The 14,009-nt window shown below is 44.4% G+C and overlaps 1 protein-coding gene across 1 annotated transcript in view; it reads right to left on the bottom strand.

The window, feature by feature from the left end:
- LOC138642083 (contactin-associated protein-like 5) overlaps positions 1-11,507 on the bottom strand; it is a 484,494-nt gene extending 472,987 nt beyond the window's left edge. The window contains exon 1 of the mRNA XM_069730012.1: positions 11,250-11,507. Within this exon, the coding sequence (XP_069586113.1) occupies positions 11,250-11,331 (82 nt within the window). The 5' untranslated portion in view covers positions 11,332-11,507. The remainder of the gene's footprint in view (positions 1-11,249) is intronic.
- Positions 11,508-14,009: the final 2,502 nt, after the last annotated feature.

Genomic DNA, 14,009 nt, shown 5'->3' with positions numbered 1-14,009 from the left:
CCCCATAATATGCTCCATAGAGACATTTGCCCAATATAATGCTGCACAAATGTTGATTATCGCCCCATAAGATGCTCCGTACAGACACTTGCCCCATTTACCGTAATGCTCCACAAACGTTAATTATGGCCCCATAAGATGCTCCATACAGACATTTGCCCCATACAATGCTGCACGAACGTTGATAATGGCCCCATAAGATGCTCCATAAAGATAGTTGCCCCATACAATGCTGCACAAACGTTAAATATGGCCCCATAAGATGCTCCATACAGATATTTGCCCCTTATGCTGTTGCTGCGATAAAAAAATTTAAAAAAAAAATCACATACTCACCTCTCGTCACTCAGGCCCCCGGCACTTGCAATACTCACCGATCCTCGCTCCGTCTTTAGAGTCTTCTGCACGGACGTTCAGGCAGAGGGCGTGAACTAACCACGTCTCCACGCCCTCTGACCTGAGCGTCACTGCAGAAGACGCTGAAGATGGAGCGGCGCCGGAACGAGGAGAGGTGAATATCGCGCAGCGCTCCCCCTCTCCGTTATATTCACCTACTCCTGGCGCAGTGCTTGGTTCTCTGGTGCCGCAGCTTCTTCCTGTACTGAGCGGTCACCGTTACCGCTCATTAGTTATGAATATGTGGCTCCACCCCTATGGGAGTGAGGTCCATATTCATTACTGTAATGAGCGGTACCATGTGACCGCTCACTACAGGAAGAAGCTGCGGCGCCGGGACAACCAGGGATCTGCAGAAACCGCGCCTGGAGCAGGTGAGTATTATTAGACTCCCTTCCCCTGCTGACCCCTGGGTATGACTCGAGTATAAGCCGAGAGGGGGACTTTCAGCCCCAAAAAATGGGCTGAAAATCTCAGCTTATACTCGAGTATATACGGTACTTTATTTGTTGGCTATATATACTCTTAGTTTGCACCTGTACACACTAGTTTTCTGCATGGAAGTGACGGTCAGTCTTTTGATATTTGTATACATGGGCTCTCTGACCGAGCATTCCGCCCATCAGCTTGTGGCGGTTTTAATTATAGCATATCTATCCATATATTGTAGGCTTCAGCCTAACAAAGGATAGGTCCCCAGCACAATGAGATCTCCTTGTCGTTGGCTGCTGGGCATGCATGAACTGGCCAAATTATGTGCTAAATATTTCCATTTATTCCTATTATATAGAGCAATAATGCAAATCAAATTTCATATATTTCATCTTTACATGCTATAGCGCTACAGAATGCAACTTTGTTAGTACAGGTGCAAACAACTATATGAAAAGCAAAACTTTTACTTCCCTTGGACATAGAACAGATTATGTCACAGCCACTGATAGATGCAGTGTGATTGTGAATTGCAGCAAAGAGAGCAGCAGCTTTCTCCTTAACAAAATGTCAGCGATTCCTCTGTCTCTCACTATTAATTTTTGTAAATTATATCTATCAATTCTCTTCTCCTCACACATTATCTACCTGTATTTTGCGCGCTTTCACCTTCTAAGTTTTGATGTCCTCTCTTATCCACATGCCACACAATATAGCAGCAGCATTTCCTGCTTGGGCTTTTATAGTGGCTATAAGGCCACAGAGAACTCAAGTGAAACATGGAAAATTACAGGGAACAAGTTGTTTTGCTGCCAACCTCAAATGGATGAACGATACTATCTGCCTGGTACCATGCCATCCCCACACTGTATTTCTCATCCAATCACACATGTTACCTTCTCCGAGTCCATAGACTGGAACCAGCCTGCTCATTCATTCTATGAGAAAGCCCAGGGCTTCACACAATACTACAGCAGAATGCAGAAAGCGACTAAACTTCCAATAACGGTGGGCACAGGAAGACAGTTTCATCAGAACTCTAACTGTCTTTTCGGGAGAACTTACAGCAGAATGTCTGTCTTCCGCTAGCTCCTCCCTCTCCATAGAACTTTAAAGGCACCAACTGAAACATCCTATCTTAGTTATGGGAAAGTCTGATTTCAGCAAATTCATATATTACCCCAGAATTGAGAGTGAACGATCAGTCCTGCAGGAGAAAGAAGCAGATTTCTCTGATAGGATATATTACAAAGTTTCTTATATTCAGCTGTATTATTAACTTATGAAATAACAACTACTTTTAAAGCCTCATTCACACATCCGTGTGTAACGTCCATGTTTTATCCGAGTTTTTCACAGTTAGAACACAAACCCATTATAGTCCATGGGGATGGTCATTTGTCACAGTTTGATATAAGTCTATGCCATGGGTATTTGAACTAAGACAGCTCCCTGATGGCATCCTAGTCTATTTTTTACTGTTAGCTAGGAGAAGCTTGAGAAAAAAATAATCAAATACTGATGAAAATCTGATTCAGCAATCTGATGGAAAGCAGTCCATTATTTTTCCTTACTATAGGAAAAAAAAAAGAGATGTCTGAACAAAGCTTTACAGGTTTTGCACCCGCCATCCCAGACATTGGCTCTGAAGGAAGGCTTCATTTTCTTTTGCATAGATGTAGTAGTGCTGAGCATTTCATTGCAATGGATGTCAGGATTCCTAATACGTATCATGAGGAACTGCTGCTCCATCTATTTAGTGCAGAACTCCCATCTTCCATTCTCCGATATACACGAAAGGAGATTCTTCAACCACTAGGGGGCAGTGTGTCTGCAGGGATACATATACACAGTATACATACTGATTATATATATATATATATATATATATATATATATATATATATATATATATATATACATACATATACATATATATATACATACATATACATATATATATACATACATATACATATATATATATATATATATATACACATATATATATATATATATATATATATATATATATATATATATATAATCCTTGCTAGTACAGACAGCAGGATCATGCACAACTGTGCGGTGCTATAGAATGAGATATGAATTTAGAATATATAGGAAATGAATGAATAATGAAGAATATTAGGAACAAATTTCTTAAATATACGCTGATAACCTTCAAATTTGCATATATCAAGTTTCATATGTCTATTAGTCTAGAATATCTGGATCATCTTATGCTAATAGAGTCAGCAATCAAAGTATAGAAGCATTGTGTATACTATAAAATAAAACTGCCATTGAATACATAATATTAATAATAATAAATAATAATAAAGTCCAGATTCTTTATTGCACTCTGATCTGTAGATATGCAGATACTCTTTGAATGGGGGATACAACTTATGGGGAGATCTCAGCACATTTTATGACGTTTTACATAGAGCTGCACTTAAAGGAATTGTCCGCGTTTAGGGATGAGAGAGAGAGAACGGCTTACATATACACAGCTCATGGTCAGATCTCAGCACATTATATAAAGTTTTCTATAGATCTGCACTTACAGAAGATTACCATACTTAGGGAGCAATATGTGTATATCTGTTTACCTGCTATTGGCACTGGATTGCACTGTCTATTGCTGGCTGCAGAATGACTCGGCTGAGAATCTGACAGTCTGCTGGGAGAGTTTATAACTTTATATTGGTCTTTATCTGACCTGATCTACGCTGATTTATGACCAAAGACCACATCATAACTGCAGAGAAACATAGAGTTTGTAGAAGACAAAAGGTGCAACATTTTTTATGACACACAATTGCAAAAATAAGCTTTAGCCCTAAATTCATGAAGTTAAGAAAATAAAAATGTGCTCAAAAGTGAACTTCCTATTTAACTATAATTTCTGTGCTCTGATTTGACTGTGACATCATTGGGCTCACATCTCGCTTTTTTAAAGTTGTTTTTCCATCATTTAATTGCAAGAATTGCCCATGAGATTGTGATTGGTAGGAGTCCCAACCTTACAGATATAAAGAGTGCAGGGGCACATTACAGCTCAGCTGTGCTGCATCTGTTGTATAGTCTCCTTCAGACTGTATATAGGCTGTGTCTACTCCTCTAGACCATATACAGTCCGTGTCTAGTCCTTTAGACCATATACAGTCTGTGTCTAGTCCTCTAGACCATATATAGCTCGTGTCTACTCCTCTAGACCATATACAGTCTGTGTCTAGTCCTCTAGACCATATACAGTCTGTGTCTACTCCTCTAGACCATATACAGTCTGTGTCTAGTCCTCTAGACCATATACAGTCTGTGTCTAGTCCTCTAGACCATATATAGCTCGTGTCTACTCCTCTAGACCATATACAGTCTGTGTCTAGTCCTCTAGACCATATACAGTCTGTGTCTAGTCCTCTAGACCATATATAGTCCGTGTCTACTCCTCTAGACCATATACAGTCTGTGTCTAGTCCTCTAGACCATATATAGTCCGTGTCTACTCCTCTAGACCATATATAGTCCGTGTCTACTCCTCTAGACCATATACAGTCTGTGCCTAGTCCTCTAGATAGTATATAGTTCGTGTCTAGTTCTCTAAACCATATACAGTCCGTGTCTAGTCCTTTAGACCATATATAGTCCGTGTCTACTCCTCTAGACCATATACAGTCTGTGTCTAGTCCTCTAGATAGTATATAGTCCTTGTCTAGTTCTCTAGACCATATACAGTCCATGTCTAGTCCTTTAGATGATATATAGTCTGTGTCTACTCCTCCAGACCATATACAGTCTGTGTCTAGTCCTCTAGACCATATACAGTCCGTGTCTAGTCCTTTAGACCATATACAGTCTGTGTCTAGTCCTCTAGACCATATATAGTCCGTGTCTACTCCTCTAGACCATATACAGTCTGTGTCTAGTCCTCTAGATAGTATATAGTCCGTGTCTAGTCCTCTAGACCATATACAGTCCGTGTCTAGTCCTTTAGATGATATATAGTCTGTGTCTAGTTCTCTAGACCATATACAGTCCATGTCTAGTCCTTTAGATGATATATAGTCTGTGTCTAGTCCTCTAGATCGTATATAGTCTGTGTCTAGTCCTCTAGATCGTATATAGTCCGTGTCTATTCCTCTAGACCGTATACAGTCCGTGTCTAGTCCTCTAGACCATATATAGTTTGCGTCTAGTCCTCTAGATCGTATATATTCCGTGTCTAGTCCTCTAGATTGTAAATAGTTCGTGTCTAGTCCTCTAGATTGTAAATAGTTCGTGTCTAGTCCTCTAGACCATATATAGTCTGTGTCTAGTCCTCTAGACCGTATATAGTCCATGTCTACTCCTCTAGACCATATACAGTCTGTGTCTAGTCCTCTAGATAGTATATAGTCCGTGTCTAGTCCTCTAGACCATATACAGTCCATGTCTAGTCCTTTAGATGATATATAGTCTGTGTCTAGTTCTCTAGACCATATACAGTCTGTGTCTAGTCCTCTAGATAGTATATAGTCCATGTCTAGTCCTCTAGACCATATACAGTCCGTGTCAAGTCCTTTAGATGATATATAGTCTGTGTCTAGTTCTCTAGACCATATACAGTCCATGTCTAGTCCTTTAGATGATATATAGTCTGTGGCTAGTCCTGTAGACCATATATAGTTTGCGTCTAGTCCTCTAGATCGTATATAGTCCGTGTCTAGTCCTCTAGACCGTATATAGTTCATGTCAAGTCCTCTAGATTGTATATATTCCGTGTCTAGTCCTCTAGATTGTAAATACTTCGTGTCTAGTCCTCTAGACCGTATATAGTCCGTGTCTAGTCCTCTAGACCGTATATAGTCCATGTCTACTCCTCTAGACCATATACAGTCTGTGCCTAGTCCTCTAGATAGTATATAGTCCGTGTCTAGTCCTCTAGACCATATACAGTCCGTGTCTAGTCCTTTGGATGATATATAGTCCGTGTCTAGTCCACTAGTCCATATACAGTCTGTGTCTAGTCCTTTAGATGATATATAGTCTGTGGCTAGTCATCTAGACCGTATATAGTCTGTGTCTAATCCTCTAGACCGTATACAGTCTGTATCTAGTCCTCTAGACCATATATAGTTTGCGTCTAGTCCTCTAGATTGTATATAGTCCGTGTCTAGTCCTCTAGACCGTATATAGTCCATGTCAAGTCCTCTAGATTGTATATATTCTGTGTCTAGTCCTCTAGATTGTAAATACTTTGTGTCTAGTCCTCTAGACCGTATATAGTCCGTGTCTAGTCCTCTAGACCGTATATAGTCCGTGTCTAGTCCTTTAGATGATATATAGTCCGTGTCTAGTCCACTAGACCATATACAGTCTGTGTCTAGTCCTCTAGACCGTATATAGTCCATGTCTAGTCCTCTAGACCATATACAGTCCGTGTCTAGTCCTTTAGATGATATATAGTCCGTGTCTAGTCCACTAGTCCATATACAGTCTGTGTCTAGTTCTTTAGATGATATATAGTCTGTGGCTAGTCATCTAGACCATATATAGTCTGTGTCTAATCCTCTAGACCGTATACAGTCTGTATCTAGTCCTCTAGACCATATATAGTTTGCGTCTAGTCCTCTAGATCGTATATATTCCGTGTCTAGTCCTCTAGACCGTATATAGTTTGAGTCTAGTCCTCTAGATTGTATATAGTCCATGTCTAGTCCTCTAGACTGGATATAGTCCATGTCTAGTCCTCTAGACTGGATATAGTCCATGTCTAGTCCTCTAGACTGGATATAGTCCATGTCTAGTCCTCTAGACCGTATACAGTCTGTATCTAGTCCTCTAGATCGTATATAGTCCGTGTCTAGTCCTCTAGACCATATACAGTCCGTATCTAGTCCCCTACTCTGTATATAGTATAAATCCTGTAGGATATACAGTGGGCAGTGGGGGTGGACTATGTCAGTGGCACAGGGTTCACTACCAAATTTATTGTTATGATTCACAGGAATATGCAGAATGTGACCTCTGCAGCTAATCAATGGCCACTGACTGGTAGCAGCGGTCATTTGATGCTCGCTCCCAGAAGGAAAAGTAATAAGATTTATGGCAGACACTGGTAGAAGTACAGATGAGAGAATTGGACCTGGTAGGCAAGTGTGTATTTATTATTTCATGACCCCCATGGGCACAGCTTCAACTGATTACGACCCCTGTAATAATTTATCGCCCACTGCATCTCTTTACACTGATTTATCCTCCGCTGGATGTGACTGAAAATAAAGAACTTCTCTCGTTTCCTCCTCTGCTGTGGATCCTTTATCCAATGTGTCATCTCTGCTTGCGGTTTGCTGAATTTTAGATGATCTAGTAAAGAGAGCAGCGCTGCCCTCTAGTGCTCAGTCCGCAGTACAAAACCATGGGGGGGGGGACAATATCCCAGATGTGCAGAGCAAAATGCTCACAACTTGTCCCATTTCCCAGCGCTGCATCCCGGGAGTCGGCTCAGTCATTACACCCACTGGAGCATCTGTACGCTGAAGTTTGGCGCCGATGTCTCCCTATAGCTGTGAAGCCTCCATGGTTTTATTTATTTACTGTTCTAGGTTATATAGCACCACCGTAGTCCGCAGCACCTTACATACATTGATTATGTGACCCATACAGTGATATCTTACCATTACGATCTTACTACTTTGTTGCAGGCCCGGGATTAGGAAAATAAAGAACGTTGCTTCTCCAGTGCTTTCAGCATGGGGTAGGGGCTGAGACCCTGATTTCAGTGATGTGTCACTTATTGGGCTGCATGCTGTTGTTTCAATACTATAAGGGTTTTATCAGCAGGTGTTTTTATTACCTCCGGACTAGCTGCCCCGTGCCTCCTAGTGCAACCAAGCACACAGCACTGATGAGCAGCGCACTGTCAGTAGACTATGCACACAGAAGGCTGTAGTGGGCGCAGGCTTAGCTTTCTGAGCTCTGCTCTATGCTATACCTAAAACTCTGCATCACAACTGCTAGACCCAGTAAACTAAGTGATGCATCGCTGGAATCAGGGTCTCAGCCCCTACATCACGGTGCTGTTAGATGTGACAGAAAAAACCTGAGGACAGATTTCCTTTATAACTGTTGGAATGACAAACTCTCTGGACTCTGACTGCAAGAGATGGCAAATGGACGATGGGTCAACGCTATGGTCAGGGCTGAGATACAGGTGGGTATACAGTAACATAGACCAGGGGCCACAGATATATACACACTCTACAGCAATGCTGAGACTAGGGGCCACAGATATAGGAACACACTGTACAGCAATACTGAGATTACGGGCCACATATATAGGCACACTGTACAGCAATGCTGAGATTAGGGGCCACAGATATTTACACACACTGTATAGCAATGCTGAGACTAGGGGCACAGATATATACACACTCTACAGCAATTCTGAGACTAGGGGCCACAGATATATACACAGTACCGAAATGCTGAGATTAGGGGCCACAGATATATACACACACTGTACAGCGATGCTGAGACTAGGGGCCACAGATATACACACTGTACAGCAATGCTGAGATTAGGGGCCACAGATATATACACTGTACAGCAATGCTGAGACTAGGGGCCACAGATATATACACACTGTACAGCAATGCTGAGACTAGGGGCCACAGATATAGGAACACACTGTACAGCAATACTGAGATTACGGGCCACATATATAGGCACACTGTACAGCAATGCTGAGATTAGGGGCCACAGATATTTACACACACTGTATAGCAATGCTGAGACTAGGGGCACAGATATATACACACTGTACAGCAATTCTGAGACTAGGGGCCACAGATATATACACAGTACCGAAATGCTGAGATTAGGGGCCACAGATATATACACTGTACAGCAATGCTGAGATTAGGGGCCACAGATATATACACTGTACAGCAATGCTGAGAATAGGGGCCACAGATATATACACACTGTACAGCAATGCTGAGACTAGGGGCCACAGATATACACACTGTACAGCAATGCTGAGATTAGGGGCCACAGATATATACACTGTACAGCAATGCTGAGAATAGGGGCCACAGATATATACACACTGTACAGCAATGCTGAGACTAGGGGCCACAGATATATACACACTGTACAGCAATGCTGAGACCAGGGGCCACAGATATATACACACTGTACAGCAATGCTGAGACTAGGGGCCACAGATATATACACTGTACAGCAATGCTGAGACTAGGGGCCACAGATATATACACACATTGCATAGCAATGTTGAGACTAGGGGCCACAGATATATACACACTGTGCAGCAATGCTGAGACTAGGGGCCACAGATATATACACACTGTACAGCAATGCTGAGACCAGGGGCCACAGATATATACACACTGTACAGCAATGCTGAGACCAGGGGCCACAGATATATACGCACTGTACAGCAATGCTGAGACCAGGGGCCACAGATATATACACTGTACAGCAATGCTGAGACTAGGGGCCACAGATATATACACTGTACAGCGATGCTGAGACTAGGGGCCACAGATATACACACTGTACAGCAATGCTGAGACCAGGGGCCACAGATATACACACTGTACAGCGATGCTGAGACTAGGGGCCACAGATATACACACTGTACAGCAATGCTGAGACTAGGGGCCACAGATATATACACTGTACAGCAATGCTGAGACTAGGGGCCACAGATATACACACTGTACAGCAATGCTGAGACTAGGGGCCACAGATATACACACTGTACAGCAATGCTGAGACTAGGAGCCACAGATATATACACACTGTACAGCGATGCTGAGACTAGGGGCCACAGATATACACACTGTACAGCAATGCTGAGATTAGGGGCCACAGATATATACACACTGTACAGCAATGCTGAGATTAGGGGCCACAGATATATACACACTGTACAGCGATGCTGAGACTAGGGGCCACAGATATACACACTGTACAGCAATGCTGAGACTAGGGGCCACAGATATTTACACACTGTACAGCGATGCTGAGACTAGGAGCCACAGATATATACACACTGTACAGCAATGCTGAGACCAGGGGCCACAGATATATACACTGTACAGCAATGCTGAGACCAGGGGCCACAGATATATACACTGTACAGCAATGCTGAGACCAGGGGCCACAGATATATACACTGTACAGCGATGCTGAGACTAGGGGCCACAGATATATACACACTGTACAGCGATGCTGAGACTAGGGGCCACAGATATATACACTGTACAGCAATGCTGAGACTAGGGGCCACAGATATATACACACTGTACAGCGATGCTGAGACCAGGGGCCACAGATATATACACTGTACAGCAATGCTGAGACCAGGGGCCACAGATATATACACTGTACAGCAATGCTGAGACTAGGGGCCACAGATATATACACACTGTACAGCGATGCTGAAACTAGGGGCCACAGATATATACACACTGTACAGCAATGCTGAGACCAGGGGCCACAGATATATACACTGTACAGCAATGCTGAGACCAGGGGCCACAGATATATACACTGTACAGCGATGCTGAGACTAGGGGCCACAGATATATACACACTGTACAGCGATGCTGAGACTAGGGGCCACAGATATATACACACTGTACAGCAATGCTGAGACCAGGGGCCACAGATATATACACTGTACAGCAATGCTGAGACCAGGGGCCACAGATATATACACACTGTACAGCAATGCTGAGACTAGGGGCCACAGATATATACACACTGTACAGCAATGCTGAGACCAGGGGCCACAGATATATACACTGTACAGCGATGCTGAGACCAGGGGCCACAGACATATACACTGTACAGCGATGCTGAGACTAGGGGCCACAGATATACACACTGTACAGCAATGCTGAGACTAGGGGCCACAGATATATACACTGTACAGCAATGCTGAGACCAGGGGCCACAGATATATACACTGTACAGCGATGCTGAGACTAGGGGCCACAGATATACACACTGTACAGCAATGCTGAGACCAGGGGCCACAGATATACACACTGTACAGCAATGCTGAGACTAGGGGCCACAGATATACACACTGTACAGCAATGCTGAGATTAGGGGCCACAGATATATACACTGTACAGCAATGCTGAGACCAGGGGCCACAGATATACACACTGTACAGCAATGCTGAGACCAGGGGCCACAGATATACACACTGTACAGCAATGCTGAGACCAGGGGCCACAGATATATACAATCGTCAACTTGGCTACATGGAGAACCATCATGTTTCCTTATGGGGCTGTAGATGGTTGTGTACTCCCCCACAGTATGTGCTCGCCACATGAGCATCCCAGCAGGATATTCCCGCAGACCCCCGTTCACACACAAGACCCCGCTGTACTCACAGTTCGCAGCTGTTGACCCCGGCTGGCACAGAGGGGGCAGCAGGCACAGCAGCGCCCAGAACACTTTTACATCCGAACCCATGGCTATTGGCTTGTGGACAGTGGGGTCCCCAGACCGCTGCGCTGGGACTGCTCAGACCGAGCCTTGTGCCTCAGCATCATCCAGCATCCCGGGCACAGACTCCTGGAGGGGGCACACATCCACGGGCGGCGAGAGCTGCTGCTCACACGTGCAGAGCGCTGGGCAGGAGGAGAATCAGCACCAGAGATGGAGGACAGCTCCTTATAGGCAAACACTGTGCCCCCACCCACAGCCAGCGCAGGCTGCACCCACTGGCTGCACGGAGCTCTCATGCAGCATCATACCCCCAGCTCCCCCTGTGCAGAGGGGCAGCACACAAGTGGCAGGCTCACACTGTGCTGCAGTGTGACAGGAGCAGGGGTGCACATAATAATGCTGACATATCACCTGGAGCAGGGGTGCACATAATAATGCTGACATATCACATGGAGCAGGGGTGCACATAATAATGCTGACATATCACCTGGAGCAGGGGTGCACATAATAATGCTGACATACCACCTGGAGCAGGGGTGCACATAATAATGCTGACATACCACATGGAGCAGGGGTGCACATAATAATGCTGACATACCACATGGAGCAGGGGTGCACATAATAATGCTGACATATCACCTGGAGCAGGGGTGCACATAATAATGCTGACATACCACATGGAGCAGGGGTGCACATAATAATGCTGACATACCACCTGGAGCAGGGGTGCACATAATAATGCTGATATACCACATGGAGCAGGGGTGCACATAATAATGCTGGCATACCACATGGAGCAGGGGTGCACATAATAATGCTGACATACCACATGGAGCAGGGGTGCACATAATAATGCTGACATACCACATGGAGCAGGGGTGCACATAATAATGCTGACATATCACCTGGAGCAGGGGTGCACATAATAATGCTGACATACCACCTGGAGCAGGGGTGCACATAATAATGCTGATATACCACATGGAGCAGGGGTGCACATAATAATGCTGGCATACCACATGGAGCAGGGGTGCACATAATAATGCTGACATACCACATGGAGCAGGGGTGCACATAATAATGCTGACATACCACATGGAGCAGGGGTGCACATAATAATGCTGACATATCACCTGGAGCAGGGGTGCACATAATAATGCTGATATACCACATGGAGCAGGGGTGCACATAATAATGCTGGCATACCACATGGAGCAGGGGTGCACATAATAATGCTGATATACCACATGGAGCAGGGGTGCACATAATAATGCTGGCATACCACATGGAGCAGGGGTGCACATAATAATGCTGACATACCACATGGAGCAGGGGTGCACATAATAATGCTGACATACCACATGGAGCAGGGGTGCACATAATAATGCTGACATATCACCTGGAGCAGGGGTGCACATAATAATGCTGACATACCACCTGGAGCAGGGGTGCACATAATAATGCTGATATACCACATGGAGCAGGGGTGCACATAATAATGCTGGCATACCACATGGAGCAGGGGTGCACATAATAATGCTGACATACCACATGGAGCAGGGGTGCACATAATAATGCTGACATATCACCTGGAGCAGGGGTGCACATAATAATGCTGACATACCACCTGGAGCAGGGGTGCACATAATAATGCTGATATACCACATGGAGCAGGGGTGCACATAATAATGCTGGCATACCACATGGAGCAGGGGTGCACATAATAATGCTGACATATCACCTGGAGCAGGGGTGCACATAATAATGCTGACATACCACATGGAGCAGGGGTGCACATAATAATGCTGGCATACCACATGGAGCAGGGGTGCACATAATAATGCTGGCATACCACATGGAGCAGGGGTGCACATAATAATGCTGACATACCACATGGAGCAGGGGTGCACATAATAATGCTGACATACCACATGGAGCAGGGGTGCACATAATAATGCTGACATACCACATGGAGCAGGGGTGCACATAATAATGCTGACATATCACCTGGAGCAGGGGTGCACATAATAATGCTGACATATCACCTGGAGCAGGGGTGCACATAATAATGCTGACATACCACCTGGAGCAGGGGTGCACATAATAATGCTGATATACCACATGGAGCAGGGGTGCACATAATAATGCTGGCATACCACATGGAGCAGGGGTGCACATAATAATGCTGATATATCACATGGAGCAGGGGTGCACATAATAATGCTGACATATCACCTGGAGCAGGGGTGCACATAATAATGCTGACATATCACCTGGAGCAGGGGTGCACATAATAATGCTGACATATCACCTGGAGCAGGGGTGCACATAATAATGCTGACATATCACATGGAGCAGGGGTGCACATAATAATGCTGGCATACCACATGGAGCAGGGGTGCACATAATAATGCTGACATACCACCTGGAGCAGGGGTGCACATAATAATGCTGATATACCACATGGAGCAGGGGTGCACATAATAATGCTGGCATACCACATGGAGCAGGGGTGCACATAATAATGCTGATATATCACATGGAGCAGGGGTGCACATAATAATGCTGACATATCACCTGGAGCAGGGGTGCACATAATAATGCTGACATACCACATGGAGCAGGGGTGCACATAATAATGCTGGCATACCACATGGAGCAGGGGTGCACATAATAATGCTGACATACCACATGGAGCAGGG

Source organism: Ranitomeya imitator, chromosome 1, assembly GCF_032444005.1.
Source record: "Ranitomeya imitator isolate aRanImi1 chromosome 1, aRanImi1.pri, whole genome shotgun sequence".
Lineage (NCBI taxonomy): Eukaryota > Metazoa > Chordata > Amphibia > Anura > Dendrobatidae > Ranitomeya > Ranitomeya imitator.
Note: the sequence above shows the minus strand (reverse complement) of the source record. Positions and strands in the feature narration are given on the sequence as shown.